Source organism: Peromyscus maniculatus, chromosome 23 (assembly GCF_049852395.1).
Source record: "Peromyscus maniculatus bairdii isolate BWxNUB_F1_BW_parent chromosome 23, HU_Pman_BW_mat_3.1, whole genome shotgun sequence".
Taxonomy (NCBI): Eukaryota; Metazoa; Chordata; class Mammalia; order Rodentia; family Cricetidae; genus Peromyscus; species Peromyscus maniculatus.
Window position 1 is genome coordinate 2,914,775 of NC_134874.1, and position 23,557 is coordinate 2,938,331.

General features: G+C 51.7%; 1 protein-coding gene across 2 annotated transcripts in view; it reads right to left on the reverse strand.

Annotated features, from left to right (window-relative positions):
- Positions 1–23,557, reverse strand: part of Myo18b (myosin XVIIIB) — a 214,287-nt gene that overhangs the window by 76,135 nt on the left and 114,595 nt on the right. Inside the window, exons 34-38 of one of the 2 annotated variants that reach the window (XM_076560972.1) lie at positions 19,874–20,026; positions 10,006–10,119; positions 7,000–7,116; positions 3,948–4,031; positions 2,966–3,097 (exon numbers count right to left, since the gene is read on the reverse strand). In XM_076560972.1, coding sequence (XP_076417087.1) covers positions 2,966–3,097; positions 3,948–4,031; positions 7,000–7,116; positions 10,006–10,119; positions 19,874–20,026 — 600 coding nt within the window. Of the gene's footprint in view, positions 1–2,965; positions 3,104–3,947; positions 4,032–6,999; positions 7,117–10,005; positions 10,120–19,873; positions 20,027–23,557 lie in introns of both variants that reach the window. The other variant, XM_076560971.1, reaches the window with a different exon arrangement.

The window sequence follows — 23,557 nt, forward strand, 5'->3', positions numbered from 1 at the left end:
GGGCGTGCTGTGGAGCTTAGATGAGGGAAAGCCATCCATGGAGCTGACCAACCCAGCTACCAGCCAGGCCCAGAACCAGGGCTATGAGTTGGCCCTCCCCAGCATCCACTGAGTCTGTGAACTGTTGGAGCCTGTGAAGGGGATGAACCTACAGATCCAAAACAGCAGGATCTCCACGACACAGGCCAACAGCAGGATATCCAAGAGGAGCCCCAGGGAGAGCCCATTATTCCTAGTGTAGCAGAAAGCAGAGGCCTGGAGCCAGACCAACGACTTGTGGTAATGAACACTTGCAAGTAAAGACGGACAGACTGAAGGGCAAACTGTGTGTCTCAAGGGGCCACACCACAGCTTCCACGACAAGATTCTTCTTTTTTGTTTCTTTGTTTGGTTTGGTTTTTCTTTTAAATTTGGTTTTGTTTTGGGAAGAGGTTGAACGGGCAGAGGGCAGATGCGAGGGGACAGGGAGATAAGTGGGAACAGAATACATGATGTGAAATCCACAAAGGATCAATAAAAGTAAAAATAAAAAAAATTAATTGTGGTTTCTTAGTCTTCCTCAGGGAAGAACACTGGCTGGGTTATCCAGTATCAAATGGTCAGTCCTGAAAACATGCATAAAAGTAATATTATATAGATCCAGCAGGTTATATTTAGGAATATATATGTTACATACATATATGCATGTAACAACAATCCATGAAAAAAGAGGCCATGACTTTGAAAGAGAGAAAGGAGGGATAGACAAAAGAGCTTAGAGGGAGGGAAGGGAAGGGAAATCATGTGATTATATAATCATCTCAAAAATAAAAGAAAAATGAAAAACAAAACAATTAAATGAAAAAAATTGTGATTTCTGCCTCTCAAAATAAGAATTCCCTTTGAAATAAGAACTAGCCTGAGAGACTATGGGACAAACACATGGAGAATCTGCTTCCAAGAGGCTCTGGGTTCAAATGCTGCCTCTGCCTCTCTCTGCTGTATGACCCTGGGTAAGTGATTGGTCCTGTGGGGGTGGGGGCACTTACGTCTGCGTCCCAGGGCACTGCCAGGATCTAACATGTTAAGCTAGGCATTCGGCACAAACAGGGCTGCAGAAGGGAACCTGATAATCTTGGCCCTATGCCTCCCGAGGTCTAGGAAGTGGAGGGACACCCCAGAGACACAATCATGCTGGATTAATCAAACAGACTTTTGGCTTCTGGGTTTATGAACGAGAGTCTTAGGTGAGGCCACCTTCCGTGCTCTGCCTTTCCTGGGGACAGAAACCCGTCAGACATAATGAAGAGATGAAGACACCGGCATTCTAGACACCCCTGGACACTAGAAAAACCTCAGGGCTATCAGATTCATTAGGCAGCCAATAAGCCTGGAACCCATTGATCTGTGGGACCCAGCGGGCAGCAAACAGCAGAGTGTCGATACAGGCAAGGGTCATGTGACTATTGTCATGTGACTACTTCCAGCCTTGCTGGGAATTCTGGGAGCTGTGATTAGAGGAGATGAACTCAGGGTCAGACACCATCACCCAATGGGGAGCTGCCCCTTTAGGATCCATTTTAGAGATTGTCAGGGGGAAAAGGGAGTCATGACATCATCTCCAGTGACCCTCGGCAGCAGGGACACACTGTGCTTAGATAACAGTGACAGAGGCCACAGTTACAAGGCTGGGATCTTTCAGGTGCCACCATCCTGAGATCAGTTGTCTACGCTAGAACTGAATGAGAACTCCATAGAGCCGCCAGGGCGTAGGCAACCATTCAGTCCAGTCTTCAGTATTTCCAGGGCTCTGGAGGGCCCCTGCCTGGGTGGTCCCTGGATCTGCTTGGAAAAATCTATGAAGGTCAAGGTCAACAAGGCTTTCTCCTGTTTATCTGCAGCAGCCATATCAAAGACTGCATGTCCTGAGGTTGGGAGAGTCTCAGAATGAGGGGCAGGGCCTTTCACATCCAAACTCTCTGTGGGGAAGGGTGAGGAAGGGCTGCAGAGAAATTGGAACACAGACCCCGAGGGGAGGGGAGGGGCAGGTGTCAATCAATTCCTATCTGACCCTCAGCTTGCCCTTTGGGGGGCCATGCTCCCACTCTGATGGTGAGGCCCGTCCCTTCTCCCCACCCTGCACAGTGTTACTAAATGCCAAGTACAGAGTGGTATGGGGGAGGATTTCAGCAATGGAGGTGACCTCTGTAAGTGTCCCATGCCCTTGGTCCACAGAAGTGAACACACACTGGAATTATCACCTCAAGACTGATGTCAATGTCCTCGCCAAACCCCGTTCAAGCCCACCAGGGTCTTGTGACGTGGCAGCCCTCATCCTGGAAGCCAGCTGGGCTCTCCGCGCTGGAAGGCTCCATCTGAACAGTCGTGGCCCTATTCTGTAGTGTGCCTGTCCTCTGTGTACCAACAGGGAGCTTCTCAGGTGGATGGGAACAAAACTGCCCACAAATAATTCGGAGTATACGAGAGGATGAGGAGATGGGCAGAGATGGGTAGAGCGGTACCCATGGACTCAAGGGCGGGCCATGGAGCCTGGGGCTGAAGAAGAGAAGAGGAGGGAGGGGAAAGGAAAGGAGAGGACATAGGGGGGAGGGGGATGAGAGTCAGGGTAGAAACAGGCTAAAGAGGAAGGAACGGCCTGAAGATGTGATAGCAGTGGACAGAGGAGGAGGAGGATGGATGGGTGCATGGTCGGCTCCAGGAAGCATGCAGAAGAACAAAGGATTAAAAGAAAAAGGGAGGGACGAGAACAGATGGAGCGGTCGGATTTGTCTCAAGCTAGGCGTTCAAACCAAGTGATGAGATGCAGAGGTGGCTCACGCAGCCCGCCCTGCCCAGCTCCTGGAGCTCCTGTGTCCTAGGGACCTCACACAGCCCTCCCTGCCCAGGCCCGCAGCAGCTCCTCTGTCCTAGGGACCTCACACAGCCCTCCTGCCCCAGCCCCCAGCAGCTCTTGTGTCCTGGGTACCTCAAATCTCTTCATCTGCACCTTCTGGAACTCCGTCTGGTTCTCCAGGTCACAGATGACAGCTTCCTGCCTGCTGACGATGGCACGGTCCACGGTGGACTGCTCCAGGTACTGGATACGCAGCTGTGCCACCTGCAGCTGGGGCACATTGAGGAGTCGACCCCCGGGTCCCACCCCTGGCACCAGTTCCCCGCTCAACTGCTACACGCTGACCGTCCACACCGGCCAGCACCGCTCACCTTCACACTAGCCCTGACCCAGAGCAGCAGGTGCTGAGAGGTGACCACATCCTGAGCCTTTGGGGGACAAAGCAAGACTTGCATTGGTTCGTCTCTTTCCCTGCTATGATGAAGGGCCAAGCTGCCTGGGGAGAAACCCCCTGCATCTAATAGACACAGCAAGGGATGCTGGGAGCTTGAAGCCTGCTTGCTGCTTATGTGAGCAAGGGCATGTCATTTCCTGCGTGAGCTGCCATGTCCCCATTTTCATCGCGGGACCAGCAGCCGGCTGGTGGCTCTTGCTCCTTCTCTCTTTGTTGGGCTTGTTGGGATTCAGCGCCCAAGTGTGATGAGACCTGGCCACGCTGACCGGTGCGAGCAGTGGCCCTAGCAGGGCTTTGAGAAGTCTGTGGCTAAAAGTGTCCAGCTCCGTGCTGAGGTTTAAAGGGATTGGGGCTCCCATGGGAGAGCGCCCAGAGGGGGGTGGGCCTGACTCACAGGCACCCTCTCTTCTTTTTGGGAGGGGTTTCTCAGAGGGAGACAGGAGCGAGAGAGAAGCCTGCCCTGAGCGGAGCATGGGCCACCTGTGGGGGGGGCAGGAACAGGCAGCTGTGAGGAGAGTGGGTGGGTCTGTCCGTCTGTCCACTAGGACTTTCTGGATTCACTTGGCACACGACTGAAGTTGAGCACATGACCGGGTGGTGATCCCGAGGGCCCAGGGGGGACCCTCCCTCTCCCACAGCATGGCGGCTCTGAGCACATACCTGCTCCCGCAGCTTCTGCTTCTCCTTCTTGGCTTCTTCCAGCTGCAGCTGCAGCTCCTGAATCTGCCCGATGTCAGCAGCGGACTGGCGAGGCAGGAAACAAGATGAAGAGGCCCTCTCAGGAATCACCTCTCCCCCGACCCCCAGGTCCCTCTAGCAGAACTTCGGTGACAACGAATGGGCCTTAAAGGTTGCCTCTTACCCCTTCCCAACACCCCATCATCTGTTTGCTGAGTCATGGCTTCCCAACACCCCATCTTTGTTTGCTGAGTCATGGCTTCCCAATACCCCATCATCTGTTTGCTGAGTCATGGCTTCCCAATACCCCATCATCTGTTTGCTGAGTCATGGCTCCCCAACACCCCATCTTTGTTTGCTGAGTCACGGCTCCCCAACACCCCATCCTCTCTGTTTGCTGAGTCACGGCTCCCCAACACCCCATCCTCTCTGTTTGCTGAGTCATGGCTCCCCAATACTCCATCTGTTTGCTGAGTCATGGCTTCCCAATACTCCATCCTCTCTGTTTGCTGAGTCATGGCTCCCCAACACCCCATCTGTTTGCTGAGTCACTCTGTGGCACCCGCTCAGGGATTCAGTGATTGCTGGGTTCTTCCTGGCATACGTTGGAGAGCCTGGAACAGATGGTGTTGCCCGTGGTGCCAGTACAACACCCCAAGAGTGGCACTGAGGTTTGCGTGTGAAGTGTCTCCCACAGTCTGGGCACAGGGGAGCTGCTTGCCACCAACAGGCTTTTGGAAAGTGAGAGTCAGGACTCTGCCTTCAGGGATAATTTAATCCAATCATAGATCTCAAATCTGAATAGGCAGTTGGCGGAACTGTAGAAGGTGCAGCGTAGATGGAGGAAGTAGGTCACTTGGGGTCACAGGTCACAGGGGTGTGCCCTGTCCAGCCTCCATGCCGAAGCTCTGCTGCTTCCTGTCAGCCATGAGCCACACACTCTTGCTACAGTGAAGTCCTTCCCAAGCACCTGGGGCCGAACAACCAGGCACCAAACTCCTGAGATCATGAACCCGGGGAATCCTGTCCTCCAGCGGCGTCTACCCAGTCATGGCGGTGATAAAACCAACTTGAGAGGGAAGCACTGTGTGTGCCAGGGAACTGGGGACCTGCTCTCAGACACCAGCCGCAGTGAGCCAGGGACTCTCTGCTCCTTGGCATCCTCATCTAACAATGGGCTGAGTGTCTGCTCGGCCCCCTCCATTGGTTAGTTCCAAGGTCAGGGAGAGAGGAAGGGGGGTCAGGACGCCTGTGGGGTGTGGAGGCGACAACTAAGCCTGGCAGTCTCTGAGGAGCGAGGTTCCTGAGGATGCGGAGGCCTCTTGGCTCCCGCTCTGCCGTCTGTATGGTTTTTCTCACTTGTCACAGCACATGTATGTTCTCCACTTGTGACCGAACAGAACAATTTCCACATCAGACAAAATTAACCGCAACTCAGGCACAGGCACTCTATGGTAGCGACTGGAACCCTGGTGATTCCGTTCCTTATTCGGGTTACATCGTCGTGTATTGCCGACATGCCTGGTATTGGCCTTTGGAGGCAAGAGGACATGCCTCCTGGGTCACCTCTGGGGATGAGCATGAAGATGTCCAGTGCTCCTGGACTGAGCTACCATCACCTGGGATATGGTCAGGAACCTGCTGGGGGCCTCGGCTCATCCCCTACTCCAGCCAAAGCTCTAATTCTTCCCAGCCACCTGGTCGCCTTGCTGCCTGGGTCCACATCACATCCCCCGCTTTCCCTCTGCTTTGCCGGACCCTGTGGCTTTGAGTGTCCAGCCCCATGCCTCAGCTCCAGACTCCTTAGGACAGTAGCAGAGTTGACAGGGTGGGGTACCATGCCAGCTACACCTCTCCCACGCTGCTCCTGCAAAGCTTGACAGAGCTTCCCGCCACCCCTCAAATGAAGCCTCCTGGGAGCCTGGTCGGTCCTTCCTCTCCTGGCATCCCGAGTGCATGCCTGCTGCTTTCCCCTCCTCAGCCTCCTCTCAGCCTCTCCAAGGCTCTGTGGACACTTTGCATGTGCCTCCTTCCCACACACACCTGTCCTCCTTCCCGATCCCATGGTTCCACTGCAAACTCATTAACTCCTGATCCTCATTCAGGTTTCCTCCTCGGGGAAGCATTCCCCAATTTCAGTCCTTTTCTGGACTCTCAGCTCAGTTTGCTAGCCCGCCTCCCACCGCATGCTGCTCCGGGTAGCTTCCAGGCAACATCTGTTCAGCTCACAATGCCACAAACAGGAGAGGGAATGAATGGGATGTCCCTTTGCTTACCCAAGTGTCCTTGACATTGTTTACAGTGCCTAAATACTGAGCAAGTCCTCAGTAAACAATAGATAGACAGACAGACTGGATGGCTGAGTATGTGGGTGGTGGCTGGACTGATGGACATAGTGAGTAGATAGTGGATAGGTGTGTGGATGGGTGGGTGGGCACATGGGGAAAAAAGACTGTGGTCATTTGAATAAGAATGAGCCCCCATAGGCTCACATATTTGAATGCTTAGTCATCAGGGAGGGGCACTATTTGAGACCTTATAATTCCCCCTTCCTCCTCCTTTGTCTCTCTCTGTGTTTCTGTCTCTCTCTGTCTCTCTGTTTCTATCTATCTATCTATCTATCTATCTATCTATCTATCTATCTATCTGTCTGTGCCTGCAGATTAGGATGCCTTCTCAGCTCAGCTCCAGCTCCACATGTACCTACCATGATGATAATGGACTGAGCCTCTGAAACTGTAAGCCAGCCCAGTTAAATGTCTCCTTTATAAGAGTTGCTGTGGTCATGGTGTCTCTTCACAGTGATGGACCAGTGACTAAGACACAGCTGAATGGATGGATTGGTGGGTAGATGTGTGTATGGTGGATGTGTGTGGATGGGGAGGTGGCCGTATGAGTAAGTCAATGTTTGCCTGGTGGAGCTGCCCTCCAGAGGACACACCATCTTTCCACAGGGATGCATGGAACTGACAGTTCCTACCTACCTCTGGGCTGTTACATCTACCAAATTCGCAAGCTGGGAGATGGTTCTGACCTGGGCAATGAGGTCTTTGTGCTTCTGCATGAGGCCATTCAGGTCATCCTGGTCCTCGTCGATGCGTTTCAGGAGGTCTGCCCTCTCAAACTGTAGCCGGTACAGCTGCTCATCCACCTGCAGGGAGCAGAGGGTCGCTCAGTGAGGGTGTGTGCGCTAGTGCATACTGAGTGTTCAGGCAGGTGTGGATGCAGGGTCTGTGAAGGTTTCTGTGCCTGTATGAACCTCCAGGACTCCATGCATGCATGTTGAAAGGTCCCTGGCACAGGCATGTAAGCACAAACCTGCGTTGTCCATGAGAACAGGGACTTTGTCCTCTATATAGGCATATCCCCAGCACTGAGTACCAGACTTGGCATCCAACAGGTGACAAATAAATGTCTGTTGTGTGGGTGGGCAGATGGATTTGATTGGGGGGTTTTCCCTCCAAGGGTATTTCTTTTGCATGTGTATTTGATGATTTTATATGTATGTAGGCACATCCTGTGGATGTATGTGCTTGTACATGTGTAGGTGTGTCCTGGTTAGTTTTTTTCTTCTTATGTTTTCTTTTAATCAACTGGACACAACTTAGAGTTATTTGAGAAAGGGAACCTCAGGTGAAAATGCATATATAATATAATATATATGCATTTTTCTCAGTTAATGATTAGTGTAGGAGGTCCTAACCCATTGTGGGTGGTACTACCACCAAGATGAGGGGTCCTGGGGTATATATAAGAAAGCAGATGAAGCAATCCATGGAGAGCAAGCCAGGGGCAGCACTCTTTTATGGCCTCTTCATCAGTTCCTGTCTTTAGGTTCCTGCTCTGACTTCCTTCAGCGATAAACTCCAGGCAGTAAGAAAAAATAAACCATTTCCTTCTCAGGTTTCTTTGGCCATGGTGTTTTAACCACAGCAACAGAAACTCTAAGTAGGACAGAAATAGGAACCATGCTGTGGGGGGGGGTATTGATGTGGTAGATCCGACCACGTGTTTTGGGAAGGGCTGTGGTGGTATTTGAAGTTTGGGCTGCAAAAGCCATTGAGGGCTTTGAGCTCAGTGGGCTGTTGTGTGGGCTCCTGGGAGATAAGAGTGTTGGGAGAAGTGCAGACAGTGGTGACCTGACTTATGGGGGGCAGCAGCAGCTGCGGAGCGGAGCTTGCCTGAGTCTACAGGTAAGCTGTGTGTGCCACAAACCGCAGAGCTGGAGAAATGGAGCCTCCTGGAGCCCAGAGGATCATAACAGGGTCTAAGACATCAACTACTGGATTTTTTTATGCCGCTGAAGTTTAGTTTTGCTTTGATTTTACTATGCTCTGGATCTTCCTTTTTTGAAATAAAAAGATATATAACTTTTTTAAAATAAGAACCCACTGTTAAGAGACTTTGGAATTATAGAGAAATTTTGGGATTTTAGAGAAATTTTGGACTTTGAGAAGGACTTTGGGTGTTTTAAAGAGACTGAAATTTAAAGTGTTTGAATATTTTAAAGACTGGGGGACTTTTACAATTAGAATGTTTTAATAATGTGATATTAATATTAACATGTAATCTTGGAGGCAAATGAGAAAGGAAAGGTTATGGTTGGATAGTGATGTATTTGTGCGTCAAGCTGACAAAGGATCAATTGTTTTGGCTAGTTGTTTTTTTTTTTTTTAATCAATTTGATACAATGTAGAGACATTTAAGAAGAAAGACTTTCAACTGAGAAAATGCCCCCTAAATTGTCCTGTGGGGCATTCTGAGTGAATACTGATGTAAAGGGCCCAACCCATTGTGGGTAGTACTACCCACTAGACAGGTGGTCCTGGGTTGTATAAGAAAGCAGACAGAGCAAGCAGTGAGTGGCAAGCTAGTAAACAGCACTCCCCCATGGCTTCTGCTTCAGTTCCTGCCTCCAGGTTCCTGCCTCCAGGTTCCTGCCTCCAGGTTCCTGCCTCCAGGTTCCTGCCTCCAGGCTCCTGCCTTGAGTTCTTGCCCTGTCTTTCCCCAGTAATGGAGTGTGATATGAGCATGTGTAAGATGAAGTAAACCATTTTCTTCCCAAGTCACTTTTGGTCATGGTGTTTATCACAGCAATAGGAAACCTAAGACAGTGTGTGTGCGTGTGTATGTGTTTCTGGACATGTTCCCCTTAATTTGGAAAAAATAAAATAAAATACAGGATAAAAGGGCTTGTTAGAATCCTTCCCAAGCCTGAGTTGGTTCCTCTCCATCTCTATGCAAACTATAGAATTCTGTATATCGAGTGCAAATTTAAGCCAAGTCTGATCTTCCAGACTCCAGACATTGTCACCAACATGATAGATCTACGGCTCATTTGTCCCCATTCCATGGTGACCATACAATAACATGATAGTAAACAGCTGGGTCTTCTGGTTGCAGGGAGTTGAAGTGAGCCTGTGAGAGGCACGCTTTTCCTCTTAGAGAAGGTGGCATGCACCTGACGGCAAATGCCAAGAGCTCCTAGGGTGGTAAGGACACAGCAGGGCTGTGAGAGGGTCCTGAGAACCGTCTACAGCTGCGAGCACTCACATGGGCACACGATCAGCTGCGTTCATCATTACAGGTGCAACTTCATGCTGCTGGGCACCCAGGAGGTCCACAACAGGTTTCCTAGCTTGCCTTTATAAATGGGATCTCACTGCATCCCATGTGCATATGTATACCTGTGTACCTGTGTGTGTGTATGTGTGTGTGTGTGTGTGTGTGTGTGTGTGTGTGTGTGTGTGTTCTATTGTACTAAGTATCAAGCACCCAGTAGGTCCATAATAAATTCCCTTTGCTTTTTAGGGAGCTGAGCATTGCATAGATCCACAATAAGCTCCCTTATCCTTCTTATAGAGCTGAGTACCCAGAAGGTCTACAACAGAAGCCTGTACCCTCCAGGTGACTCTGAGGTCTCAAAGGGCTGCCCCATAGATCCATCCTGAGCATCTTAGTCCTATACAAGACCATGTCCCCAGCAGGCCAGTGCCAGATCCCGAGCCTGCACTTCTGGGGCTGTGGGGGGTTCAGTTACCAGGCTCTTGCTCCGGGTCACATTCTCCAGCTCACTGTGCATGTTCTCCAAGTCCGCAGTCAGCACCTTCTGGGTCTTCAAGGCGTCCTCACATTTGGCCTCACTCTGCGTCAGCTGGACAGGAACAGGAGCAGAAGGAAGTCACTTCTCTAACATCCCCCTCCCTACCAGCCCAGCCCAGCCCTAGCTGGCTACCCCCACACCTTGACACCTGTCTGTCAGCACACATTGTGTGAGCCAGGAGTATCTGTGCCTGAGGCAGCGTGGGTCTGAGCCCAGCACTGTCCTGTGACAGGGCTCTGAACCCTGCTGCAGGAGTCCAGGGATTTCATTGGACACACCCGAGGATGCCTACTTCCCACTCAGCACCAGGCCCAAGACACACAGGGAGCAGTCAATGGTCCTTCCCAGAGGAGACAGGCAAGGACAGGTAGTGACAACCTCTCTGGAAAGTACAGGGAGTGGAGCAAAGGGGGGCAGAGGGATGAAAGGAAGAACCATCATGCCAGGCTTGTGCCTCAAAGGATGGCAGGAGCCTACCAGCCCTGACCGGGGCATGGGTTAAGCTTGTCTGCAAACCTTTCAAAGAAAAAGCATTCTGCACAGAAGGGCCTTCCTGTGCTTGCCTTTCATCAGATCTCAGTCACTTAAACTGCTTTCTCATCCCCTGCCTTCTCATCTGTTGGTAGTCTACAACACCAGGCACATGCCGCCCCCCAAGAGTGGAGGGACCAGTCCCATGGAGAAACCTGCATCAGCACACAGACCTCATGACCGGCGTGCAAATGGCAGTTTCCCATGATCCCCAGAAGTAGAATCTCCAGACAGAAAACACACACACACACACACACACACACACACACACACACACACACACACACACACGGAAAACAATGCGGACTCAGTTGGGTAGTGTCTCACCCAGAGCTCACACTTTTGAGAAACAGAAGTAATCCCAGGATTCCCTAGGCACATATACTTTCACTTCAGAAACCACTGTCTCCTGAAGGGTTAAGGATCTGCTCATGGAGCCACACACCTGTAATCCAGCATTTGGAAGGCTGAGGCAGGAGGATTGTGATCAGGCCGATCCCGCCTCAAAAATCAAGAAAGTGAAACAGGTGACCAGGCCTGCCGAAGAGGCCTCTGGGTGAGCAAGCAGCAAGCTGACCATGTAAGAAAGGCCTCCAGTCCAGGCAGAGGCTGTGCACGGCCCCCTTGGGAACAATCCCACCTCCTCCAAACAAAGAACAGCTCTCATGTCAAGGCGCTCCACCCATATGTCGCCTTGACCATGACAATAACAGCCCAAGCATGGGGGTCAGTGGCCTTGGCTAGGCGCCATCCACAGGAGGGATGAAACTCCAGGCTGAGCTCGATCTGCCAAGCTGGAAGCCCGACGCCTCTGGTGAGGGAGGGGGGCTAGAAGAAGGGCTCCCCACAGAGGCAGGGAGCAAAGCTTGAGTGGGGGCCTCGCTAAGGATAAACCTGTCCTAACACAATCCGGGAAGAGGTCACAGCAAATGCAACAGGGCAGAGCCAGGGGCCAAGGGAGGGTAGCCAGACAGGTGCCCCTCCCGGGACAAGAGGGGACAAGGCTGGGAATATGTCTGGGGGTCACAGTAGGTTGGTGACGGTAGCTGGTGACTTCGGCCCATGAAACAGCCCATCCTGTCACAGATGAAGAATCCCACTGCAGTGGCCGGGGAAGAGGGTGGCCCACGACTTGCCAGCGTCAGATTCAAGTCTTCAAGGCTCCTACCCCAAGTGTTCCTGGATCCCCTGGACCCATCTGGGCACAGTTCTTGCTGACAGACCTCTTCCTCACCATCTCAGCCCTCACCAGAGCTTCCACTGTCTCCACACAACTGCCTCCCTGACCCCCACTACCTCCACACTCACCCTGCCGCCCTCCTGCCACGTCTCTCTGCATTCTCACTGTGTCTCCCGCCATGTCTCTCTGCATTCTCACTGTCTCTCTGCATTCTCACCATCTCTCTGCATTCTCACCGTCTCTCTGCATTCTCACTGTCTCTCTGCATTCTCACTGTCTCTCCTGCCACCGTCTCTCTGCATTCTCGCTGTCTCTCCCTGACCCCCACTCTCCCCATCTCAGCTCTTTCTCCACCACCCCTGCTCTGTCTCCATCCCCCACTGTCTCCCCAACACCCGCCACTAGCATTCAGGGAGAGCGATTGAGATCCCCATCACATACACATCAACTGTAAGCCCAGGAACGGCTTTGCTTCCCTATGAGAAGCCATCCGCCTGCTTTAAATACTCGGGGAAATGTTTTCTTTGGACTTACAGGGCTTCTAGACAAGTCAGCCAGACATATGGAGAGAGGTGGAACGGGAATGCTCTATTTCTGTAGAGAGCTTAGAGCCTGGGTTCCTGGGTTTGGTTGAACAACTTGCGGGATTTAAAAATACAGAATTGTAAATGCCACAGGGAGAACATTCCACCTGAGTTTACAAGGCTAGACTGGATGCTTTCCCGGCTGGACAGGCCACCTCGGCTTGTGGAAGACTCTACCTTCAGCGTGGAGGTTTCCTCCAGAGAGGGTCACCCCACAGTCCACACTGCAGACAGCCCCAATCACACGCAGCAAAAGCTGCCACTGTAAGCCTATTAAAAATGTCCCCTGAGGGCCGGGGAGGTGGCTCAGTGGTTAGGAGCACTTACTGCTCTTCCAGGGGATCCAAGTTTGGTTCCCAGCATTCATGTTAGGTGGCTCACCTATAACTCCACCCCCAGGGTCTCCAATGTCCTCTTCTGGCTTTCATGGGCACCTACACTCACACTCACACACTCCTACACAGACACACGTATATATACATAATTAAAAATAAATTTAAAAAAAAAAGTCAACAGGCTCAAGCTGTGTCTATGCAACACAGCTGTGGACAATGGATGCAATAGATGAGTTCCAAGACCTCACGGTGACAATCTTTGTTGTTTGGTCATTTAGTAAACGTTCTGGAATTGTGCCATTCCACACAGACTACTGTGCATTGCTGTGTCTAGAGCAGCATTTTCAGTGCTGAGTACTGAGCCCAGGGGCTTGCATGTGCTCGGCAAGCATTGGTTCACTCAACTCCACCCCCAGACCCTGTTTCTTTTGTTTGTTTTATTTTAAGACAGGGTTTCACTCACTTGAGCAGGCTGGCCTTGATCTAACTCTGTGTTGTAAAGAAATTGCTGCCAAGGAAGAAAGTGGGAGCGAGCCCTAAAGGTTCAGTTTGTGGGAGCATCTTCCACTTTGGCTTCAGGAACAGGCAGGAAAATTTTTGCCCCTGTGGCAGGGCAAGGGCCCAGGTTGAGGGTGTGTGTGGATATTTATGTGAAGTTAAGTGTGGACATTTTACAGTAGAAATCAGCTTCCACCTGTGGACTCAGGGAGGCAAAAAAAAAAATTGGGGGGCACTTTAGACCTAGTCTGTCCTGGTTTAGAAAACAGAAACTTGGGGTGTGCGTGTGGCGAGGGGTGGGGGTGAGACAGGATTTCAGTACATACACAGGCTGGCCTTGAATTGGTGGGGATCCTCCTGCCTCAGCCTCCCGAGGGCTGGGACTCCAGGCATGAGCTGCCATGGCCAACTAGCCCTTATATCAATGTTAAAACTTAGCTTTTGATGAAGATAAAGGGCACAATGTCTCTCATGTGCTCACAGATGCTTCGGGAGCTGCAGGTCTGCAATGATAATGATGAAACAGATTTGGCCAAATGTCCCTCATGAATCCAAGAGCTGGAGATCTCAATGGTAGAGAACTTGTATTTCATGTATCCAGTCCTGGGCTCCACCCCAGCACCACAAACAAATGGCCACCTATGGATGAAGGGTGCACCGGATCCCTGGGGGCTGTTCTCAGCCTCCTGGTACATTTTAAGTTCTTTGTAGAGTGTTTGTCTAGAGTGCAGGACCTGGACCATCAGTGTGGTGCCTCACACCCGGGTAGATCATAAGTCAAGGTCATTCTTGGTTATATAGCAACATTTGAGGCCAGCCTGGGCTACATGAAACTCAAGTCTCAAAGAAATAATTCTTTCAAAACAGACAAATGGGATGTGTGCGTGCGTGCGTGCGTGCGTGCGTGCGTGCATGCCTGCGTGCATGTGTGTGTGTGTGTGTGGTGCATGGTGTATATATATATATATATATATGTATGTGAGTGTGCACGTGCACACACCCGTGCACATGCACACACAGAGGCCACAGCAGGACGTAGGGCATCCTCCTTATCACCCTTCACCTTGCTGCCTTGAGACAGAGTCTGAACTAGAAATCTCTGCCTCATGAGACCAGCCAGTGGGCTCTACGGATGTGCCTACCTCTGTCCCTGATGCTGGAGGTACAGGTACCCGAAGCCACGCCCCACATTTTACAAGATGCTGAGGATGTGAACTCGGATCTTCTTCCCTGAGCCACCCCCTGGCTCCTTCCCATCGAGTCTCATCCGATCCTTGTTTGGCAGGTTCCCTCTTCCCCAGAGACTAAGCTGCCTCCTCAGATGGGTCCTCGCAGTGCTCTGGCCTTCGTTGAAGATAGCCGGCAGCCTGTGTGGTCACTGGGGATTTGCTCCATGCAGACACGTGTCCAAGCACACCAGCCCTGGCTTCCTGGCAGCCACTGGGTGCATTTCATAGCCTGGCGTACAGGGTTAGGTCATGGCACGGAGGTGCCTGGTGATGTACAAAACACCCACTCTCCTCTTAGTGGCACCTTGGGGGCTCAGGGCGCTGCTGCTTGTCTGGCCCTCCCCAGATAAGCAGTGCCCTTTAGACAGAAAACTAGATTTTCCTGCCCGCGATGCAAAAGCTGGCCCTTCTTCACGCTTCGTTCATCACCGCCTTGGAAGTGTCAATATTTGTGGGTGAACAGACCTGTGACCACCATGTTTCCAGCCAATTACGACATGGTCTTTATCTCCCCTGACAGGAGGTTAGGTTAATATTGAATCAATTCCCTCCAACATCATCCTTAGAGAGAAAAACCAAATAAAACACCTAGTGAGGCCATTGTTCCGGGGCTGCGGGATGGAGAGATGTGTCCCCAAGGTGCCTGGTCATACAAAGACTCCCATCAGGGCATCTTCTCAGGGCTTGTTAATTACCTCGGATGTCTCATGGAAGCATAGGTGACACATGGTGACAGATGCCCCAATTAAGGCCACTGGGGATAGATCCGGGGTCATCAGTCTTCTCTGATGGGAGCCCCGGGCTGGTAGTTAATCACAGCTGGGAGTGTATGGTGAAGATGGGCAAGGCCTAATGGCCCAGTCACAGTCCCTGGGGGAAGGGCCCACCTGAGCACCAGAGGTTCTGGAAGGATGTGATGCCCCGGGGATGTGGCAGGGCCAACCTCTGAACTGCTGGAACCCTGGGTTCAAATCCCAGCTCTTCTTATAGTCTCTGTGATTCTGGATAAGGAGGAAAATCCGGTAGCACAGGAAGGAAGGGCAGAACATGGTGACCTTTCACCCCAGCCACGGGAGGCATAGATAGCGGCGAGAGATAATGTTGAAGTCAAGTTCAGAGGACAGATACCCATTGGGCAAAGAGGAATCTGAAGGTAGAAATAGGGCCGCCCAGAGGCATAGTCCATGCAAAGTTGACAATGAAAGACAGCAGCAGCAGCGGACACTGCTGGTGATGATGGTGAGACCAAAGCCGGGGAGCTGGGCTGGGCACCCCATGGATCAGACTAAAGAACCTAGACTCAGTGCAAAGGATGCTGGGAAGTTGCTTGTTGATCACGCTTGCAAGCAGCCAAGAGTGTGTTGAGGTCTTCCAAACCTTCCTCCAAAGGTCAGGTCATGGGCTGAGGCTGGGGCTCATGGCAGCACCCAACTGGTACACACAAAGCCCTGGGTGTCACCTCCAGCATAAGGGACCCCCAGCGAGGTGACAGAGAAACTCTCTGGACAAGGCGCAAAGCCAGAGCCTGGAGAGAATTCTTGGCAGGAGGTGGACAGGTGGCTTTTACTAAGGGCAGGCAGAGCAGAGGGAGCTGATTTGGGAGCGCTGTCGAGGGCTGTGCCGGAGACCCGTGATGGCAGCTTTGTGCCTAACAGGCAGGAGAGGGCAGGGCCTTGAGTGTGAATTAAGTAAACAATAAAGGGTCCTGTACAACGTCCGTCCGCCTGCTCCCCACCCCACCCCCAGCTAACAGAAACCGATGGCGTGCCTCCTCTGGGAAGGGAGGTGGCAGACGCGGGTCCAGCAAGGAGTAGGTAAATAAGCACACAGATAACTAACCAGCACCCGGGAGCTGCCACCCCTTCAGCTCTCCGCGGAGCAGGTGCCAGTGCCCGCCAACCCTGGCCCCACAGATGTTACTGGCACAGTGATTATCTCAATTATCCATCTTGGTTGTTGGGATGGCTTGTTTCCAGGTTAGTTTCAGTGAAAACATCTGACGGGAATTAATTAGCACCTTATAAAACACTGCGCCCAGACGTCAAAGACGCTCCCCCCACCCTCCAGCCCAAGCAGCCAACACAGGTGAGTGGAGGAGGGAGGGGCACCCAGGGCGTTCTTCCTGACATCCTGTCCTAGAGGGGCTCTTGTGATGCAAGGTCCGGTGTCGCTCAGGCTGGCCTCAAACTTGCTATGTAGCTGAGAATGACCTTGAACTTCCGATCCTTCTGCCTTTCACACCTCAAGACCTGAGGTGTGTATGAAGTATGTATGAGTTGGAAGCTGCCCGGTCCAGGTTTTCATGCATGCTGGGTAAGCACTCCGTCAGCTCTATCCCCAACCCCAATCCTGGAGGTCCTACAAAGGGAATTCTACAGATCCTGTGATCTGATGTTCTTTGGGGGTGTGGTGTCTCCTATGACATATGACACAGATGTCCCTGAAAGGTAGGGGCTGGCTCAGGGTCACCCAGGCTGGAGATGAACCCATTGTACACCTCTGTCCATGCCCCTTACAAGATAAACGGCCTTCTCCCTGGGCATCCATCCTTCCATGAGCAACCTGTAAGTGCCCAGAGTCCACCCCAGTGTCCGAAGAAGCCCTTTATTGGAGTACCTGGAGCAACAAGTGATGACCACACTCGACGTTAGGAAGAGCTGGAGGTGAGACCCCTCCCAATATGAAATCAGCAACACCAGACAAGGTGCTCTGGCCTCAAAATTCAGGTCTTTTCAAAGTAGCAGCGCTGAGGTAGACCACATGAATATCACCCCACAGTTGGCATCCTCACCCACAGATGGTTGGACTGCCAAGGGGAAGGGAATTTTGTAGGCAAGTGGCTTCTGCCTCCTAAAGCCAGCATCAGGCACCCTGATGTGGTTGTTTAACATTCGGATCTGAAGCTGGTCATGGTTGTTCACACAGTAATTCCAGTACTTGGAAGGCCTAGGGTGGAGGGTTCGAGGCCAGCCTGGGCTGCAGAGCCAGATCCTGCCTCCAAAGATCAAACAAAGCAACCAGTAGAAAGCAAGTTCTTTCTAACCCAGACTTGACAACAGAAGAGGACAGAGAGAGGACTGAAACATGCTGTTCTAGAAAAATGCTCAGCTTGCTGAGGTACAGCTGTATTCAAGGCTCTGAGGTCAAGCCTGGTCTACACCGGGCTCTGGACACAGGTTAAGAGGACCACATCCGGTGAGCCAAGGTTCAAGAGCTCAGGATGGCCAGCACCCAGAGCTCCAGGCCTGTCTTGTTCTGTGCCTTTGGGTAAAGTGCCCAGTCAGCCCCTCAGACTCTGGCTTCTCGTGAGCACAGTGGGCTAAATACAGGAATATCTAACTGCTTGGGCAGCAGCAGGGATCGCCTGAACTAACACACGCCCGGCCAGCCAAATCTCACCTGCGAGTCCCATCAATTCAAAACCGAACTCGGGCTCTGTGGGAAGTTGCTTCTTTCTTATCCGTCTGGGGTGAAACCCAAGCCTTCTCCTCTCTCCCTTCCTCCAGGTGTAAGGAGCTGACCCTAGGTAGCAGAGACCTCTGTGTGTCCCTACCAGGACCCTGCGTCTTCCTCCTCCCCTCAAAATCAGGCCACTGCATGCATTTGTGCCACGGTTTGGCTATTCCATCAGGTGTGGATTTCATAAGGTGGGTACCACGCCCGTCTTACTGACAGTCCTTCCCATAGCTCTACCCATCACAGGGGCACACAGTAGTGCTGCTTAAACACCCAATGAGCAAGCACACGGACAGACAGAAGAAACTGTTCGATGCTATCCACAGCAGCGACATGCCAAATTGGCTGGCTCTCCCTCCCGCTTGGCCTTTCCTGCCTCGGTCCCTGGGGCCCTCAGGCATAGGACAAACACCAGACACCAGACAGGAGCTGCAGTGGTACCAGGAACCATCGTTGCTTTATCTAATTAGCTCCGACTCCTGCATCCGGGGACACGTGTGCCAGGAGCCGAAGCAACTGTACCCTGACCTCTGGTCCAGGAGCTCTGTCCTCACAGTCATTTCCATGACAACGGCGGCAGAGAGCCAAGGCTGTGGATCCCTTTGATGGGAGCCGGATACAGAGAGCAGGAAAGAGAACTTTCAGAAGAATGAGGCTCTTTGATTCTGCCCAAGCTGCCCTCATTAAACACCACTGCTTCCTGGGAACGCGCATCTTAACCCCGCAGAGGGACTGTCAGGAAATACTTTTAAGAGGGGGTGGGGGGAAGGGAAAGAAGAGAAAACCACCCCAGGTTCCTTTGTTAGGACACTCGCTTGAGGGTAGGGGTGACTCTCGGAGGCTGGGAAGCAGGAACAAGAGATGTGAGGGCCTCACCCTGTGAGGTGCTCAGTCCCCAGCTGAGTCAAGATGTCCAGGCTGTCCTCCCCATTCTCCTCCTACAACAGGTAGGAAGATGCGAGGTAACCCAGGGAGACCCTGGTTCTCGACTCAGAGTCAGAAGCTTCAGGCCCCGGCCCCACCACCACTGGGCAAAATGTCCCTGTCTACAAAGCGGCCATGGGGTACCCCTCTGCTCCCCGGAAGATCTCATGATGACTAAGTGCCTCTGGCTGCCATATGATCACAAAGCATACACGGGGTGAGCGAGTGCCCTGCCATTCCCGGGATACAAGACTTTTAGCACCCAGACAAAGAAGGTCTGGAGTAAGCCAGATTGGTGGTCACCTGGAGGAGAGGGACCCACTAAGGGAAGGGAGATGATCACAGAGTGTGGGATGGTGACCCAGTGTTTCCTGGGCTGGTGGAACTTAGTTTGCTTAGTATTCCTTCCCCTCCTCGCCCTCCCTCTCCCTCTCTCTCCCCCCTCGCCCCTCCCTCTCTCCTTCTTGGTCAAAGGTGAGCATCTCCGCCTCCCATGATGCTCTGCCTCAGCACAGGCCCTCAGGGATGGGGCCAAGTGATCTCGGACTGAACCATCGAAATCCACGCGTAAGCCTCTGTTCATTGGCTAACAGAAGGTGCTAAGCTGTCTGGAGATGCCAGGTGATAACATGCACAGAGGATTCAGTACATGGTGGCTGGAGAGGGGGAACACAGGGAGAGGATTCCAGCCAATGCCAGCTGGTAACCCTCATGAAACCTTGCCTGACATCATTAGCATCCAAGCAGACAGTCAAATGGCCACAGCTGTTCTCCTTGGTTCTTCAAGGAGGTGACTTTGCAATATTAACCCTGCAACCGTGTCTTCTATACCCAGCCCTGGTGGCCACCAAAAGCCTTCATACACTCACGCACACTAGCTTCAGCCGGTTGGCCCAGCCCTAACCTGCTCTTGCCTTCCAAACAGACACAGTTGGCACCACCCAACAGAAGGGGACAGGTCCTACCCTTCACCCCCTACTTCCTGGCCCACATCTCCGCCTCCCTGTGGGCAGAAGCCTCTGGCTGTGTTTCCCAGAAGAGCCTCTCTCCCTGTGAGGCCCTCCTCACCTGGCTGTGCACCTTCTCCAGCTCTTCCTTGCTGACGGACGTCTTGCCATCCTCCATGGTGGCCAGAAGGAGTTGAACATCGGACAACAAAGCGTGCGTCCTCCTGAGGTCCCGGCGGAGACGCTTTTCTACATCAAAGTCACGATGGCCAATCTGGAAGCCAAAGAAGGGTCAGTTTAGGTGGAAAGCAGTGGCCAGGACCAAGGTTCTTAGAACTAAGCTCCACGGGCTCAACATTAATTCAACATCTTGCCTCTCACATGGCATGGTGACCTGTATCTTTAAACCTAGCGCTGGAGAGCCTGAGATGGGGGGACTGCTATGACCTGGAGGCTAGCCTGGGCTGCAGTGTGAGCTCCCCCCTCAAAACCACAAAACGAAACAACAGAAAGACCGTTTTTCCACTCTCATATGCCAAGTGAGGCCGTACCAACCGCCAGGATGCTCTGAGACCAGACACTGGCTCAGCCTCAGGGGTGCTCAGCCCCACGGTGCCACAGGACCATGCACGAGGCTCCATCGATATCACCATAATCTGGAAGGCCCGGCTCCTTCTGTTCTGTCCTCTGCATCAAGCTAAGAGCTTCCAGAGTCTTTGGAGAAGTTAGGACAGCCCGGGCGGCAGTAGGTATGAGAAGCCTCCTCATGACAGTCATGATTCAGTGACTGTGTGTGTGTGTGTGTGTGTGTGTGTGTGTGTGTGTGTGCACATAAAGGCCAGGTGGGATCCACACAACTTCAACCCCGGCTACACTGCAGGCTGCTGTCAGGCCCATCGTGGCTCTCAGCAGACAGCAGTTGTGTTCCTCCCAAAGCCCTAAATGAAGCTTTTCTGTTTGTTTGTTTGTTGGTTGTTGTTTTGTTTTTTTTTTTTGCTTTTTGTGTTTTTTTGTTTTTTGTGTTTTTTGTTTTTTGTTTTTTGTTTTTTTTTGTTTTTTTTTGAGACAGGATTTCTCTGTGTAGTTTTGGTGCCTGTCCTGGCTCTCGCTCTGTAGACCAGGCTGGCCTTGAACTCACAGAGATCCACCTGGTTCTGTCTCCTGAGTGCTGGGATTAAAGGCGTGCACCACTGCTGCCCAGCCTAAATGAAGCTTTTGATACTGAAGCAGGTTGCCTCTGCCAGTTTAAAGGCAGGCACAAGAGCCGTTTTCTATGGATGGAACTTTGCCCAGAAGTACATAGATTCCTTGCCCTCCAGAACTCTGAATTTGTCCCGGAATAGTGGACAAGAAGGTCACAAAGATGCCACATCCTGTCTTGAGGATCAGGGCAGTGACTTGGATGCCTTAATTGCCAGAGGCCAATGAGATGGGTATGGCCCAAGCATGGGATATACAACATCACACTGGGACAGCATGTGAACTTGGTTAGTGTCCCTTAAAGACACAACAGTTTCTTTGCTCCAGGAACATCCAGGGACATGAGCAAAGAGCATGGGGCCAGCCAATAGGTGGATACTGGAGAGAATAAGATGGGTGCCTCGTCATAGGGCAGTGGCTCTCAGCCTGTGGGTCTCAACCCCTTTGGGGGTTCAAATGACCCTTTCACAGGGGTCACCTAAGATCATTAGAAAACACAGAGATTTTCGTGATGATTCATAATAGTAGTAAAATTACAGTACGAAATAGCAACAAAAATAATTTTATGGTTGCGGGTCATCAGAACATGAGGAACTTTTTTAAAGGGTCACAGCTTAGGAAGGTTGAGAATCATTATCATAGAGACTTGCTTTTGCATGTTGGGGATCTCTGCCTGCCTGCCTGCCAGATGCCTGTCCTGAGATGCTAAAGATACCCAAGACTCTTCCAGAAGGGATATAGATTAAGAATGAGGTGGCTCAGGTTCTAAGCCTCAACACACCATTTGCTGGTGGCGGGAACCCTGGTGGAGCCTGCTGCCATGGGAATCAGGGCTTCCAGTGTCTAAGAGGGTTTTGAGAAATCCCCGTTCTCTGTGCTGAGATAAGAGGGGGATCAGGTGTGATAATGGGAGGCCGGGCACTCTGCGTGTCAAGTGCTTTATTTACAAACACAGGATTACAGCGACTGCGTGATGACCTGGCGTGTGCACTCACAGATCCGTATCACGATTTCTCCACGGCCAGCTTGGAATTCTTAGAATACAGCCTCCTCCCTGGGATGGATGACTGTGGTTAATTTAAAACGCTGTTCTGTGGAATAAATACGCAGCCAGAGGGGTGGAGCTCAGGAGATCAGCTGAGCTGCGCTGCAGGCTGGGCACCCTGCCGCACTCGGTCACGTGCGGTCATACTTAACTCGTGTGACAATCCCTTAAAATGCATTGTTATTATTATTGCCTTTATGAATGTAATGCCAGCTCACGCATATGGGAAGTACTCTAAGCAGTAGGAAAGATTCTAAATGCTTTTTGGGGTGGACCACATTAATCCCTGTGATGAGCACATGGTCTTCATTGTACAGGGAGGAGTCTGAGGTGGATAAGGGCGATTTCCCAGGGAAGACACAGAGTTGGGGTGTGAACCCAGCTGTCGGGGCAAGGAAGAGGCAATTTTAGCAAGTTATATCACCAGGGAGGTGTGTTTGTTGCTGACACCTATCACCGTCACCATCATCATCATCATCACCTACATCATCTTCATCACCACCATCACCAACACCATCATCATATTTCATTGTATGGATATTTTGCCTACACCTATGTCTGTATACAGTGCACGTGCCTGGTGCCTGTGGAGGCCAGAAGAGGGCTTCAGATCCTCTGGAACTGGAGTTACAGATGTTTGTGGATTAAAATGTTTGTGCTAGGAATTGAGCCAAGGTCCTCTGCAAGGGCAGCCATTGCTCTCAACCATGGAGCCATCTCTCCAGCTCCACACTTTAATTCTTACAAGAAGTTGCACTAAGATATGGAGGAACCAGGCACTGGAAGTTGGAACCAGCTGCTCCTAGCTAATGGTACAGGAAAGGTGCCCCAGATAGAAGGCACTTCAGGAGCCAAGACAGAGAGGATAGCTGGTCTGGCATGTGGATTGCTGTATGATTGACAAGGTGGCCTAAAAACCTTGGGAGGTGTGGGCAGGCCACACAGTAAGAGATGGCCCAGGGCTCTCAGAACACAGAGACACAGAGGCATGTAGCAGGCAAGTGATCTGCCTGGACCACAGTGCTGCCAAGTGGAAATGCAGAGCCCAAGGACCTCAGCTTAGCATGGGTGTCTCCAACTACTGTTCCACTGTGTCTAATGAGACTGTTTCCTGAGGCCCAGAGTCTCCTACTCCACAACCAGATTTTTACCCTGATGTGCATGGGTCCTGTGTGGTGAGATTTTTGTTTGTGATCTAACAAATATCTGGCTCCAGGTTTTTATTAAGACCAATTAGGATTGTGCTACAGTTCTGTGCTTTTCTTGTTCTTCTGTCTGTTCTCCCTCTGGCTACAGCACGTAGCTTTCCTAAGAAACATGTCAGCATCAGTGCCTCCCCTGGCGATGGCACCGGCCACGTGGTTGGCTACAAGCATTGTCGCCACTGCAGCCCCTTGAAATGTTGGCATTGCCGGCCTTTTCCAGGGAGCGATGCAAATGGAATCCACAATAAAACCTCAGTTCAGGCTGTCCTTTCCATCTTAAGGATGACAGGGAGGAAGAAGGAGAGAGAGCCTCCTTAGGTGAGTGAGAACTAAGTGTCATCCTGAGAGCTCAGTG